We start from the raw sequence: 15,714 nt of genomic DNA, 5'->3' as shown, positions 1-15,714 counted from the left end.
CTCATGAGCTCTCTCTCTCTGTCAATTAAATAAATAAAATCTTAAAAAAAAAAAAAAAAAGAATGTCTTTGCCCTGACGATGTGCTGATGGATTCATGAAAGCTCTTTCCTTGGTACAGGAACAGGGGAACAGGTCCCCTTCACTTCCACTCTAGACCCTCACCTGCAGGAATGCCTCCTACCCTCCCTGGCTACTTCTCCAGAGGTCCTCCAGAACACCCACTTACAGCTCTCTGGTATCTTCCTTCCACCTCAGATCCAAACCCAGACGTCATGCCAACGGACTGACTGCTCCTTCCGGCAACAGCCACTGACACTCACGTCAGACTTCTCTAGTCCTTGGGAAACCTTCTCAAAGCAGCTGCAATGCGCCCATGGTGGCCTCCAGCCCCGCAATTCTGCCAGATCCTCCTTGTCCTATTACTCAAGAAATGCCTAACATTCCAGCTCTTCCAGAAAGCCTTTCCAGACTGACCACTCACTCACAAGCTACTCCAGCCTCATCCCTCTCCTAGACAGAAGTTCCCTCCCTACTACTGCTGAGCTGAAAACAAGAACAAACTTGCCCACCCCCTCCTTCCCCAAGACACCTGTCCTCGGAGAGAGCACATAGTGTCATTGTCTTCCTGTCCATTTGCACAGGGATATACTGCTTGCTTTACTGCTGGCCTTAGAGGATCATCGCCTAGAAGACAGGGACGTTGGGCAAAGCCTGGGTCACCTGGATGACGAGGAAGAGGATATGTGGGGGGAGTTTAATTAAAGGGTTAATAGAGGATTAGACAGAAACTTTGTTTCAACTCTCATTATCACAAAGCCTGTTATAAAGATTTTTCAAACACATCTGATCACTTTCCAGCCTGAGTAGAGTTAATATAATTTAATCTTTGATTTAAGATCTTGCAGTGCCCTGAGGCTCATCACTCTCTCCTGCTACTATAATTATAGATGCGGAAGATGTAGAGACTGGACGGATGGTGGCCTGGAAGTTAATTTCTGGAATAAATCCTTGCTACCACATCTTGCGATTTTTGCCTTTCGGAAAGCGGAGTTCAAAAATAAAAAACAAAATCTCCCTTAATTGAAGGTTCCAGTTCAGGGAGGTTCACTGCCATGGTCTTTGTTAAGTGCCCACCACTGTGGCCCACAATTAGTCACTTAATAAAGCGTTCTTGATGAGGGAATTTGGCAACATGTGATTTTCTACAAATGGAAGCTTGATTTTGACGCAACCACTCATTTCTTTGAAAATCAGGGGGCATTCACACACAGGTGTCCTAAATTTCCTTAAATTAAAAACCAACCCTTCGCGAGGAGTTAGCTGTGCTCACTTTCAAGCAGCAAAGAAACAGGTGTCCAATCATGGCAAATGAAGAGCTCCCGAAGGAACCTAAAAATATTAATCAAGGAGCCATAATGGAGGATGCACGAGACCAGGGACCAGGGGAGGCCAGCAATGGCGCCACTTCATTCAGTTTCCAGGCCAGGGCTCAGCGGAAGTGGTCCGCCTGGGCTCCGGGAGACCCAGCCTAAGCCCAACTCCCAAACTCCTTACAGTCGAAGGCAGTTCTATGTGCCCTCATCATCCTAGGTGAACTGGACCCTAAAACCACCGCCAGTCATTTCTCGAGACCCTACAGGGCCACCCTACCACCATTACAACTGCTGTCTCCTCTGCGCCATGAGGATTCTACTGGGAACAGAATGCTCCCCGCATGGAAACCCTGCCCGTTTCGGAAAGCTAATGAAGTCCTCTCACACAGCGTGCTCCCGGCAACCACCGCCTACACTGAACTTCACTTTGCACTTCACAGGGGTCCTTGAACAGAAGTCAGGAGCTATGGGAACTTGAATGGGAAAGAAAAATACGCCTTTATTTTCAACTAACCTCTTTGTGAATGTGGACCTCTTTGTGAATGTTTGATTATGGACGCAGGCAGCCGTCATGATGATGTCTCTAGGACCTGTGACTCTGTCACAGCAAAAATCACACATGCTTTCATATCACATCATGGTTGACACTGATACCTCAACATACCGTTTTCGTGCCTCGCTATGCCATAATTACAATAATTGTTGGACCTGCTGCTAGAGGCTCATTATTTAATGTGTTACTAAAGAAGTGTATTGCTATAATCATAAATTGGTTTAATGTTTTGATGACTATATTTCAATATAATTGATTTCCTTTGTTAGCCGATGTGTTTTTATTTGCGCATTTCAGAATGTTCTCCAGGGAAAGGGTCCAGAGGTTTCACCATACTGCCCCAAGGATCCAGGGCCCAAGAAAGATGAAATGTCACCCTGTTTGTCGACATTTTAAAAGCACAAGTTCTAGAGCCCAACTTGGATTCAGATCTAGGCTCTGCCCATCTCTAGCACTTGTCCTTTGAGCAAAACGACCTGAGCTCCCTGAGCCTTGAGTTTCCTTGTCCTGGGCAAGGAAGAATACCGAAACCATTTAGTCATCAAAAAATTAACTGAACAGGGGCACCTGGGTGGCTCAGTGGGTTAAAACCTCTGCCTTCGGCTCAGGTCATGATCCCAGGGTCCTGGGATCCAGCCCCACATCGGGCTCTCTGCTCAGCAGGGAGCCTGCTTCCTCCTCTCTCTCTCTGCCTGCCTCTCTGCCTACTTCTGTCAAATAAATAAATAAAAATATTTTTTAAAAAAATTAACTGAACACCTACTTACTTTATGCCAGGCATAAGGCTGAGTTCTGGGGCTACAGCAGTGAACATGATAGGGAGGGTCCTCCGTATGGAAGGGCTTTGCTCCGCCAAGTGTCTAGCAGTGACTGGCACACAAGTGGACTAAAAACACTACGGTCACTACTGTTAAAATCACAACACTGCCTGCGTGATTGTATGTAGATTTACGTTGCTTCCCATTGTAACAACTATTGGCTCATCTGGCTCGCGCCCTCCTGATAAGGCTTCTTAGAGGCCAGGCGCTGGGCCACAGAGTCACAGAGGGGCAGCTGGTGAGATGGAAGAACACAGGCTTTGGACCAGAAGATCTTGGCTTCAAAACCCTCTGCTGTCACTCACTAGCTCTGTCGCTCAGCCAGCAAGCCACTGCTGACCCTCCCACATCTGTTCTCTTCTCGGAACCCTCAGTTTTTAGCTGGTCAGAATTAAGGATGCCATTTCTCAGGCCCCCTTGCCGCCGAGTACAGTCATGCACTCAAGTTCTAACCAACAGGGGTATAAGCAGAAGAGGGGAGGGCAACCTTCCAGAAATGTCCTTAAATTATGAAGTTTTGCCCTTCACCAAGCCTTTACCCCCTTCATGATGGCTGGGGCTGGCACAGCCGTCTCAGATCATGCCATGACCTTGGGAATGGAGGCATGCACGAGGGACAAGACAGAAGGGGCCTGGATCCCTGCCACTGTGGAACACCATATTGAGCTGGTACAGTAGTCTTCCTGAGGCAGGTTCCTTAACCTCCCTGGACCTCAGTAGCTCCATCTACACACAGGTGATGCTGGGAGTCCTCTATCCAGTGAGTGTATGTGGAGGACTTCATGAGACGGGGCTCGCTTCACAGCCAAGGCCAGAGCTAGGAGAGGTGGTATCATTACTGCTTTACTGCAATGCAAAGTGCAGGGCATGGCGGCATCTTAACACAGCCTGGGGGGCAGAGTGGTGACTCAGTAACTCGCAGAGTTGAAAGACCTCCTAGCCAGTCTAGTCCTCCTGATAATTCCCTTCTCAGGCACCCCGGTCAAATGGTCCCCAGGAAAGGGACAGTGTACCACCCCTGCAACAACTGCTAGGGACGGTGTTTGTTCACCCATAAATCACGATCTTCAGAACTCATCTGCTGGCCACCCCCAAGCTGCTTCACTTGTGTCTTCTGCCTTTGATCATGAGTCCTGCTTCCAAGCTCACTCTCATCAGAACATCAAAGTTCCCTTCAATCTCTTTTGGAAGAACCCTCTGGCCTCCTCCCTAGCTAACAGCGTGGTAAGGGATCACTGCCTCGGTCCCATCCTATTCAAGCAAGCAGCCTCTCAAACTCAACACATGAAATCTGCCGCCACTGGAGGAGACGACGAATGGTCATGAGCCAGCTACAGGTTCTCCTGGGCTGATCCACAGATGTCCCAATCTCCTCTTTCCAGGCTCACACTTTTAAAGCTATTCCGTCTTGTTTGCGACATCAATCAGCACTGGCCTAGGAGGCGTAACTCTTCATGGCTATGCAAAACTGAAATCTGCTTTATGGGCCTGAAACTTACAATCATCTTTCTGGACCGTCCCCTTCCTGTTCTTGCAGACACAAATCCTAGTCTGTCTCTCCCACATGGCTGTCATTTTGCCACGTCCCTGTCACTCATGCAGGCTGCTGCCTGGCACAGCCCCGGCCCCCTCTCCCTCTCTCCTCATTCCCTCCTTTTTCACACGCACGCCACAGTCATGCCACGGTCACACCAGCCCCTGCTCGTGCTCGCTCTCTCTCTCTCTCTCTCATCTTCTGCCCCTCTGGCTCTGCCCATTCTCAGCAGCGGAGACTTCACTAACCCTCGTGGCTCAACCAGGCCTGGGCATCAGGTGGCTCTGGAATTGGCACAAGGGTGGCCGTGGCAGCCAGTGGCTCCCAAGCTGGGTGGGGCAGCCAGCGCTGCAAGAGGAAGAGACAAGACACAGCGGTCACTGTGGCTTTGGGGAGGACAGACACAAGGGCAGGAGTCAGCCCCCAGACAGGCCGAAAAGGAGGAACCTGATCCAAAATCCGCGACGCTGGCAAAGGAAGGGAGCACAAAGCGTGGGTCCACAGGTGCGGAGGGAGTTGGTGGCAGGTGGGAGATTGACCCCGGGTCCGCCCTCAGGGACTGTCACCGGGCTTTCTGACTCAAACTGCTGTTTCTGAAGGCTGACAGCACCTGTACCCGTGCCACTGTGCAGAGTACTTAGCCTCATCCTACTTTGTACAAACAAAATTTGATTCTGGGTGTGTGACCCACATGAGCACAAAACCTTGGAATTCTTTGCTCTTTGAAATTCACATTACACATTAATTTACATTACACAGCAAGAATGCTGACGCATGAATCAGCCCACACCAGACTGCAAGCAGGAAATAAGACCCCCAACCTGGGTTTTGTTCCCTCCCCAGACACCTCCAGTTCTCGGAGGTTAGCAGGGGGGGTAGCAAGAGGCCCTCCCCACCCCTGCTGACAGTCACTCAGTGATGGGAGAAGTTGCGCCTTCAGCAGCAGGATGTAAAGCACCAGACACACCCACACTTCTAAACCTTCCCACCCTCACCCACGGCTGGTCCTCTGGTCGGCAGCCAGTGCTCCCTTTCGCGGCCACCTTGAGGCTCCTTTCCTTCCCTCCCCGGCACCTGTTTCTAAGGGGGCGAGAGGGGAGGCAAGAGAAGAGTGTCAGGGCCCAAGGACCAGTCCACAAGTGGCCCAGAGCGCAAGCCGCAGAGGGACCTGCAGGAGGCCTCCCATTTCTAGAGCAGCCAGAACAAACAAAAGGCACAAATGTCCCATTTCCTTGTTTTGCCATTGGTGGCTCCTTCTCCTGCCCTGGGCCCCACCCTTCCACCCAGCCCTCTATCCCACTTAGCCATACCACCTCCTCCAACTCCCCAGGGCCTTCCTTGTTTGTCCTCTTGAATCCACATGAATCACTAATTACTGATTTAAACCCAGACACGAAGTCAATGACAAATGCAGTATGAACAAATATCAATGGGATATTCAGGACTGGTGCACAGAGAGCTATCTGCTTTCTTAACTCTGCCTGAACAGAAGGGAGACACGGGGACACCTTATCCTCACCCACCCTTGAGCACGGCACCGACGAACCTGCCCAGGGATCCTGTGCCTGAGTGTGTGCCAGGGTGGACAGGGCTGGCACTAATGAACTCACACACTGGTTCTTTCACTTGGAACTACCTGGGAGAGCAGAAAGACTGATGCCTGGCTCACCCTCCCGGAGAATCTGGTTTCATTGGTCTGGGGTTGCTGCCGGAGATCGGGACTTTTCAAAGCTTCCCCCAGGGATTACGACATGCACCCAAGTTTAAGAATCACTGACTGCACACGTTTATAATGTGTTCCAGACATTTTTCAAAGCAGTCAAGGTATTCAGGACACCTTATAGGCTTTCACTGTCAAGACAGTCCTTGGAGGTATCATCCCATTTTACTGAGGTTTATAGGACCATCACGATGAGGCTCAGATTCAAATCAGGCTCTCAAACTCCAAAACCTGTTCTTTCCACCCAACTGTAAACTCCTACAAGCATACAAACAACGCATCAGAGCAATCTCCACTGCCAGCAGGTCATGAATAAACTCTGTAAATGCCAAATATCTAGATTCGGAAATGCAGACACCATAGGCAGCCATGGTGACCTCTTCACTCAGGGGACAGAACCACACAGAGAGGTCAGAGGGTGGGCTCCTGTGCGAGCTCTGGGGAGATGGACAGAAAGGATGCATCAGATCCTGGCTAGGAAGTTTATCCTAGACCCAAGATGTGTCCTCAGATACTACACACAAGCCGATGTTTGATGGTATAGAAAGTATGGGCAAGGGGGGACGGGGGCTCTGCAATGGGAAGGGGATCCCTAGGGCAGGTATCAAGGGTTTACCTCTTGAGACCACAGTTCCTCACCCTGCTCTAAGCATTCTGGCCTTCTGTAGGGGCACTAAAACCATTCCTAACACATTCCCACGCAAGCAGCTTCCCCTCCTCCAGTCTCTCCTCTTCCAGAACTATGCTCTGAGTTTCCTTGGGGAGGGGACATAAGACTGGTATCCTCAAACACTTTTAGGCTCCAGGCCACTCAGGCAGGGCAATGCATCCCTTCGCCACCCTACCCCACCCATGACTACTCCCCCTCCCCCAAAAGGCACAACAAAACAAAAAACGCTCCATCATTACCACCAAACCAACTTTCCCCACAGTAAGAATAACGCTGCCACTTTGAATTTGGAATTAATGTGGACAGCGGGTAAGACACTGAAGTTTATAAGGCACATGGAGTCCCTAAACCACTGACACGCAGATGGAGGGATCTCACCCCAAGGCAAGGCTTGGGACAGACACTTCAAGGACAGTAGATGTTCCTTCTTAAAGACAGCAAACAATATCTCACCGTTCCTCCCAGGTCAGAATAGGGCCTCTTGGTACCCTATTCCAACCTGTGATACATATCTGCTGTGCGCCAGTGGCCCCCAAGCCAAGTGTTGATGGGAAAGAACCACACGGAATTACAGGAACCAACAGCAGGTTAAACTTTCACATCGATCGCACTGATAAGCAGAGCCACTTACCCAGCACAGCCAGACAACTCAGCACTGGGAAAAAGCACTTCATGTCGGCAGCAGAGAAGAGACACAACACAGGACGCTCCCTCTTCTCTCGCACTTAATCTCTCATTTCTGGCAATCCACTTATAGCTCCAGAGGACAGTTGTGGAAATAGAACGTAACTCAAAAAATGAAAACAGGTTAAAGAGAAGAGATCAGCAGGATGGGGGGCAGGGGGGCGGCCAGTGGCTTGTGTTGAACTCCCCTATGCTAAAAGAAGGGTCCAGAACAATTCTGAAGGCCCTCTAGGCTTCTGCCACATCCTGTTGTGCCTTGCGGTTTCCACTGGAATTGTAGATTGCAGTGAATTAATCCTCAAGGAAAAGGGAAAAAAGAGTCTGAGAAAATCCTTTCATCCACTGATTATACAGAAATGTCCTTGGCTTCCCAGTGAAGGTGTCTGTAAGCTCCCTCATTCGGATTCCCCCAAGGAAACAGGGCAGGTTTTGTCAAAACCTCTGACAGCTAAATCGCCCCGGAATGGCACCGACTGTCTGGGTTTCTTCATCAAAAAGTCCGTCTCCATCCATGTCGGTAGGTCAGGGAGCTGCCACCTGCCCCACACCTACCCAGGACACACGAAGCAAGTTGGCGTTCTGCGGCCCCCGAGGCGAAGCCGGTCCCACAATGCCAGCAGATTTCTAAAACAAACACAACAGAGATGTATCAAAGGCGAACAAGAGCGCCGCAAAACCGTGAGGCGCTGAGCGCTGGGCTGCTCGGGACGCCTGGGTCCCGTTCCCGGATCAGGACAGTCAATCCGGGCGTTCTGACCTTGGGCAAGTCGCTACACCGGCCCCCGCCTCAGTTTCCCTGCCCACAGCAGGGCAAATGCGGGAAGCCCGATTGTTCCAGCAATACTTTGCCCACACGCCTCACTCCAGGGAATTCCCTTCACCTCCTGCCGAGCCCAGCGCCGCGGGGAGCCCCACCCTTCGCGGGGGCACAGCGGGAGGGGGCTCCGACGTGGGGCCGCCACTCCCGGTGCCAGCTCCGGCCCCCGCCCCAAACGTGGGAGCTCCGCGCGCGCCGCGTCCCAGGTGGCCCCGCTATTGTTTTACCTTCCCGGGTGTTTATTTTCGCTGATTGGGAAGAAAAGAGACGGAGGGAGAAGGGAGCGGAGGCTGCGCTTTCCGGGGCCGGGGCGCGCTCGCCGCGAGCCCGACCGGCCAGGGGAGGGTCTCGGGCCCGACCCCGGAGCGGAGCCGGCCCCGCGCCCGCCGCCGCCCTCCCCGCCCCCTGCCCCGGGTTCCCGGCTGCCCGCGCCGCCGCCCCTCCGCGCGCCGCCCGCGCTCCCACCGGATACTGACCTCGCCCCCGGCCCTCTCCCTCCGTGCGTCGGTCCGGCGGCCGGCAGTCTGGGCGCACGCCTCCGGGGGACGCGCCGCCTTCTCCCTCTCCCCCCGCAGCCGCACCGGCAGCCGCGCTCCGGCCCCTCCCGAGTCCCCGCCCCTCCAGTCCGGCCCGCTGCACCCGGTGGAGCCGCGCGCGGGGCGAGGGCGGTGGCCTGGGCGAGAGGCCCCGCCCTTGGCCCGCCCCTTCCCCCGCCCCCGGAGAAGAGCGGCCTGTCCCAGGGGCCCGGTGGGGGGCGGGGGAGGGGGACGCGGGGGCCGCTGCTCTGTGGGGCGCACCTGCCCAGGGCAAGAGCCGCGCCAGGGCCTGGGCACTGGGAGCGTGTGGGCCGGACAGCCCTGAAAGTTGAGTAGGGCGTCACACTCAGGCTACCGCGCCGTGGGCAAGCAGCACAAGGCCTTTCCCAAAGCCCAGCAAAGGACCCATCAGCCTTGAAGAGGGCAGCAAGGGAGCAGTGTCCTCTCTCCTGGAAATAAAAACAAAGCCGTTAACAGGAGACTTGAATCCGTTCATGTAGTGGAACCCCATACTGTGCTTCATTCTAGGGCAGAACTTCCTAGACGTTGTGGCCGAATTGGACTCTGGACCCAACCTGAGTTCTAACCCTGGTTCTTCCACGTCCTTGCGGCCGACCTTGGAGTTACTTCACCTCTCTGGACCTTAGTTTCCCCATCTGTTGTATGGGGAAATAGCCTGCCCCTACTAAATAGGGTTATGGGAGATGTCCATGGCACGCTTGTAAAGCACTTCAGAATGGAGCCTGCCCCATCTTAAGCACTTGGTAAATGTAAGATATAATTATTTTATGAGGAACAGCCCTATCGAAACAAGTGCATTTTCATCCATTCAATACTTCATGAATACACACGCCTTCTGGGTAGGAATGGTCAAAAGGTAACCAAGATAGAGAAAGACAGTCCTGCCCTCCTGCAGTTTGCAGTCTACTGGGGAGACTATAAAAGGAGTAAGGCAAGAAAAGAACAAAGGGTTGAGGAAGCACATTCTAGGACTCGGGTTAGGTCATAAGGAGGAGGGCTTTGGTCAAATCGGGTCAGGTGCCTGGAAGGCTTCCTGGAGGAAATGACAACCAGGTAGAGTCCAAAAGAGCAGAAGGAGGCTGCGGAGGAAGGAGAGGAGGGAGGGAAAGAGTAACTGAGTCCGGACCCTGAATCAGTACCCTCCAAGACCTAGAGGGAGGAGAGAGCAGTCCACTTAGAGAAGCCGAAATCTCCGTTGGGCACAAATTAGGCTGTAAGAAAGTGGCAAGAAATGGCAGAGAAGAAATCTGGTGCCAGAACCTGGAGGGCTTTGTATGGTGTTTTAAGGGGTTTAGACTTTAGGGACCCCTGGGTGGCTCAGTCCGGTGGCATGATCCTGGGGTACTGGGGTTGAGTCCCACTTCAGGCTCCTTGCTCAGCAGGAAGCCTGCTTCTCCCTCTGCTTGCTGCTCCCCCTGCTTGTGCTCACTCTCTCTCTCTAATAAAGTCTTTGAAAAAAAGGGGGGGGTGGACTTTAACCCAGGGCAATGGTGAAACCCCTGAAGGTTCTGAGCAAGGCAGTACTGTTCCCAGATGTACATTTTAGAAAGACAACTCTGGCCTAGACGTGTAAGATGGGAGGGGAGGGGAGTTCTAGTAGGTGTTGCTGAAAATCCAGACAAGAGATCCTGATGACCAGGACCACAGAAGTAGCAACAGGGAGGGAGAGATATGAGCAGGTCCCCTGGATATCAGGAAGTAAACTCCACGGAATGCCAGGTTGAAGGTGTGGAATGGGGCAGAAAAACCAGCTCCGCCTCAAAACCTGAGATCAAGATACTTAGGATAAGATTGGATGTATTGAGTTTGAGAGGCCCAAGAGTCATAGGAGTGAAGGTGTCCAAAAAGCAGTTGGGGGCGGGGTGTGGAGTACAGAACTCAGAAAGGGACTGTGGGTTTATAAGATGTTTTTCACTCTATTGTACAGTATGGTAATGAAAGGATTTCGTGAAGGAGTATACTGATAATTAATGTATTAAAAGAGATATTAGTTACCCACTCCCCCAGTGTGCAAGGCAATGAAGAACATGCAGTGGGGAATAAAAAAAACACACACACAAAACAAACTAAGGGGTCTCACTTGCCCTCACCCCTCTTCTTTGCTGGCAGGATCTATAATTATCTTTTATCCCAAACATCTCTCTCTCTCTCTCTCTTTTTTCTTTAAAGATTTTATTTATTTATTTGACAGAGAGAGAGAGCACAAGTAGACAGAGCAGCCAGGCAGAGGGAGAGGGAGAAGCAGGCTCTCCACTGAGCAGGGAGCCTGACACAGGGCTCGAGCCCAGGACCCTGATCATGACCTGAGCCAAAGGCAGACGCTTAATAACTGAGCCACCCAGGCGCCCCTATCTCAAACATTACTTGGCACTGTGAGCTGCGTACAGTAAGCACATTATAAGTACTTCAACTGAATTGAACTGAATTGAATATTTATCACATATACCGAGTGTTATATGGAAAATCTCTTCTTGTGCGTTAAATATTACCTCTTTCCCCCAAGACAACCCTGAATCTGACATCTCTCACTCCTCCTTATCTGCTAGACTCTTTCATTTATTTATTGAGCATATATTGTGTGCCAAGAAAATTCTCCACTCCCGTTCGTGGCACTTATCTTAGTGGAAAACACAAACAATGAAATGAATAAATATGTAACATAACATGACATGTGTTCTTAGGAAAAGTGGGAGAAGGGGATCGTGTGTATGTGTGTGGGGTGGGTAGGAGTATTCTGTTCTATGTGGGTGACCAGGAAGACGACATCTTATTAGAAGGACTGAATGAGCCTTGGAGATTTCTGGAAGAAGAGCATTCCAAGCTTAGGAAACAGCAGGTTCAAAGTCCCTTAAAATGCTCAGAACTATAAGGTTTGTGAAGGGACATGAGAGCAAAGGAGGAGGTGAAATGTGATCAGAGAGGTCACAGAGGAAATCCTATAGGACCTCGTGGGCTAGCGGGCAATTTGTGTCCTTCTGGCCACAGGGAAAGGAGGTACAAGTGGAGGAGGGACACTGAAAAGGGGGCTCATGTAGTTGTACAAGTGAGAGATGACCTTGGCTAGGACTGGGATGAAAATGATACAGGTTGTGAGATATGGGTGGAGTCTAGAAGCATTTTGAGACTATGTTCAGTGGTATGTTCTGGAGAACTGGATATGGAGGGGAAGAGAAAGAGGAGTCAAGGGATCTTCAAGAAGAGCTACCTCAGCCTGTATCAAAACTCTCTGACCCCCCTAAGATTGCACGACCCCTTATCCAAGACCACTCTTCCTAAGCATTCAGTCCCTAGACTTCTGCCCAGGGCCACGTCTTCCATCCTTGAACCCTATACTCAATATTCCTTCTCATTTTTAACTTCTCCACCAACCCCACCTACCATCTTAACCACTGGCATTTTTTGGATGGTTTGTCAACCCTTGACTTCCATCACCACCCCAGATATGCTACGGCTGGTTCCCAGCATAGCTTTCTAATTTGCACACAGATGGACCATCTAAGATATTCCAAGGGCTGTGTTCACTGTAAGGCAGGAGAGTAGAGTAGAGGCATGCCTCATTTTATTGAGATTTGCTCTGTTGTGTTTCTCAGCTACTTCTGTTTTTTATAAAATGAAGGTCTGCGGTGACCCTGGTCGGAGCAAGCCTGTTGGTGCCATTCTACCAGGAGCGCTCACTTCATGTCTCTGCGTCACTCACATTTTGTTAATTTTCACGATATTTCCAACTTTTTCATTATTATTATATTTGTGGTTATCTGTGATCAGCAATGGTGACTGGCTAAAAACTCAGAAGATGGTTAGAATTTTCAGCAATAAAGTATTTTTTAATTAAGGTGAGTACATTATTTTTTAGGCATCAGGAATTGCACACTTAATAAACTAGAATAGTACAATAGACTACAATAGTCATCAGGAAACCAAAAAATTTATTTGACTCATTTTTTTGGCAATATGCACTTGATTGCGGGGGTCCGGAACTTAACCCTCAATATCTCTGGGGCACACCTGTACAGTGAAAAGATTGTCTCTGCCCTCCAGACATAGAAACCATTAAATGAAGTGCTGAACAGTGGTGTGGTGTGAGGGTGGCCCTTTCAGGAGACCAGTTACAGACAGCGGAAGAATCCTAAGGGAAGGAGAAGTGGTCAAAGGAGAGGAGGAGACAGAAGTCCCCAGTCAGCAAATATATCGGGTGGCTGGGCCCAACCCTAGCGGCTTGCTTCAAAACAACTTATGCTGGAATGTAGAACCCTCTCCTGGACTGGCCTGGGCTCAGGTGGATATTCTGGACATTTTGGAAGACTCCTTCATCTTCTCCCCCGGGGCTTTAATTCAGAAGCCCACAAAGCCAGGCTGAAGCACAGCTTTAGCAAAGAAGCTGTGGTCAGGAACAAAGATCCAGTGTTGCCTGATTTTCTTAGTTTTTCAAGAAAAGCCGGAGATCCAGATTTTCATTTGATTGCACCTAATTTTATTCATTGGAAGCTAGTGTTTAAAAATAATGTAAACACTGTAGGGGGAACAACAACAACAATACGAAATTGGTAGATAAGATATGGGCAAGCAGTTCTATCAGTTGGAGGTCTCCAGACCGACTGGAGCTGTAATCAGAGGCTAATATAAGGAGCACCTGGGTAGCTTTGTGGGTTGAGTGGCTGCCTTCGGCTCAGGTCATGATTCCAGGGTCCTGGGATCGAGTTCCGCATCAGGCTCCTTGCTCCGTGGGAAGCCTGCTTCTCTCTCTCTCTCTCTCTCTCTCTGCCTGCTGCTCTGCTTACTTGTGCTCTCTCTCTGTCAAATAAATAAGTAAAATCTTAAAAAAAAAAAAAAAAGGCTAATATAAAGCCACAAGTGACATAATGTTATGGTTTTTTAAAACTGGCGGGAAGTGGGGGCGGGGGGAGAAGGCATTAGCCAAGTTCTCTTTTGTCAACTGAAAAAAGGCTGAGGGCAAAGCATTTAGTCTAAAGATAGCCTGACACCTTGTGCTCAGCAGTGCCCGTGTTCATTGCCCTTAAGCCATGCAAAATGCCAAGTGGAAGGAGCAAAGCCTTCCCACCCCATAGAACAGCCAAGTCAGAGCTAAAAGTACCGCTAAACAATCCTGATAGCAAGCTTTCTTCTTGGTGATTATCCTCCTACGTGGGTGAGGCTCCCCAGAGCTGGAGACTAGCAATCGCTTACACAGGATACCATCTGTCCTATTAAAAAAAAAAAAAAAAATGGAGTTCACTCTTACATCTCAGGATCAAGGTGGCAAGGGAGCAGAGTAGACCCCTGAGGCCCTCCCCATGGGTGGATGCTCGGAACCTGAGGTGTGCCATCTGGTGTCAGCGAAGGGTCTGGATATGCCGCCCTGGAACTCTGAAGACTGGTTTATCCCAGGGGGGATGTAAGAGTCTATGGAGCTAACATCATTCCTCCTCCACAAAGCCCCAGAGCTGTGCTCACTGATTCTCCGGTTCTCCAACTGACAGAGAATGGTGGTGTTTGGAGAAGGACACCAGGTCTGAGCCCCTGACACTTAACTCTGGTCAAGGTACTACACTCTCGCCTAGGTTCCTCCTTTAGACAGGGGGTAACAACAGCATCTGCCTTCCTAGGGCACTTGCAAGAATGAAATGAGCTGATATATAAAAGAACTTAGTAAGATGCCTCTAACTAGTTCTCAGTACTCACTGGATATTGTTTGGGCTGATTCTGAACTTCGTATACACAGCAAGGGACTGGGAGCCCGACATTCTAGCTTTCTGTCTGGGCTCTGCTGCTCATGGAGTCTTTTGACCTCTCTGGCCCCAAGTTCCTTGTTCTGTAAAGCGAGGTTGGTGAGACTAGGCAGAAGGTCCCAAAGTAGCTGGAAAGGAATGACGCCAACAGCATGACAAATACAGATTCCTGGGCCCCATCTGGAAGATTTAGTTTCTAAGTGTTGGTGTGAGACTGAACTAGATGATTGTTTGAAAAAATTTCCCTCCACCCTCCTGGTTCTCCTTCCTTCCCTCTCGGAATCATGCAGGTACTGGCAGCGGTGGGGGGCAGGGGGGAACGCACAGAGACTCACAACAACCTGGCTGCCACTGTCCCCTCCCCTCCCCCTGCTAGGGCTCTTCCAGCTCAAAATCTTGGGATAGAGTTTTCACAAATTCATGATCCCATGTCCTGCCTCTAAGCCCAGTTCCGATTTTGATTGCTGGGTCCCTCAACGATATAGCTTGTTGCCCACTTCAAAAGAATTAGAAGAGCTCATTTCTCTACCAATATTCCCTTCTGAAATTAGTCCTGACCACACTGAAGAGGCTCCCCATCTTTCCCAACAGTCCCAACCTTGAGGATTTTGTTGCTGTCCATTTTCTTTGCCAAAATCTCAGCTAATCCTGATTGGGTTGGGTTTGGATTTTTTGGTGGGTTGTTTTTTGTTTGTTCGTTTGTTTTTTGTTTTTGTTTTTGTTTTTTTGGTTTGGGGGGGATTGTTTGTGCTTTAACCCAATGGCAGCCTTAGATTCGATTCTTCCTACACTCTGCTCTGGCTCACCACCATCGTGCGCTCTTCTTCCATGGGCTACCTCCCCTTGCTAATGAATGGAACAACCTAGAGCACATGCGAAGGCAAAGATTTTGAGCTGAGGCTGAATGCCATGACACTGTCATGTTGGAGTGACTTCTCTGAGTTGGATTGGCTGACCGCCCCCCACCACCATCTCTCACTCCTTCAGTGTCCTAGGGTGGCAGGGCTGAGAGCCAGGGCTGGCTACCACTTTCAACCATGCCGTTGCCCAGGTGAAGAACACTCAAGAATTGAGCTTGGCCCCCACTGGTGAAAAAACTGTGAGTTCAGTCACAGAGCTTCTGTCCCTGCACAGGGGAAGGGGTGTCACCCCGGATCTGAGATTCTAAGAATTTAAACAACCACGAACTTACAGCAGAAGAGAGCCTTCTGGATGTGAGGGCACTCTTTCTGAGACATCTGTTATCCCACTCATCGCCAGG

The 15,714-nt window shown here is 50.4% G+C and overlaps 1 protein-coding gene across 2 annotated transcripts in view; it reads right to left on the bottom strand.

Annotated features, from left to right (window-relative positions):
• Positions 1 to 8,787, bottom strand: part of IGSF3 (immunoglobulin superfamily member 3) — a 100,812-nt gene extending 92,025 nt beyond the window's left edge. Inside the window, exons 1-2 of one of the 2 annotated variants that reach the window (XM_082684949.1) lie at positions 8,647 to 8,787; positions 7,301 to 7,977 (exon numbers count right to left, since the gene is read on the bottom strand). In XM_082684949.1, the coding sequence (XP_082541075.1) occupies positions 7,301 to 7,343 (43 nt within the window). In that variant the 5' untranslated portion in view covers positions 7,344 to 7,977; positions 8,647 to 8,787. The remainder of the gene's footprint in view (positions 1 to 7,300; positions 7,978 to 8,646) is intronic. The other variant, XM_082684948.1, reaches the window with a different exon arrangement.
• Between the last annotated feature and the right edge of the window lie 6,927 nt (positions 8,788 to 15,714).

This window comes from Mustela nivalis (assembly GCF_964662115.1).
Source record: "Mustela nivalis genome assembly, chromosome: 10".
Classification (NCBI taxonomy): Eukaryota; Metazoa; Chordata; class Mammalia; order Carnivora; family Mustelidae; genus Mustela; species Mustela nivalis.
The sequence above is the reverse complement of the archived record's forward strand: the minus strand, read 5'-3'. Positions and strand labels throughout refer to the sequence as shown.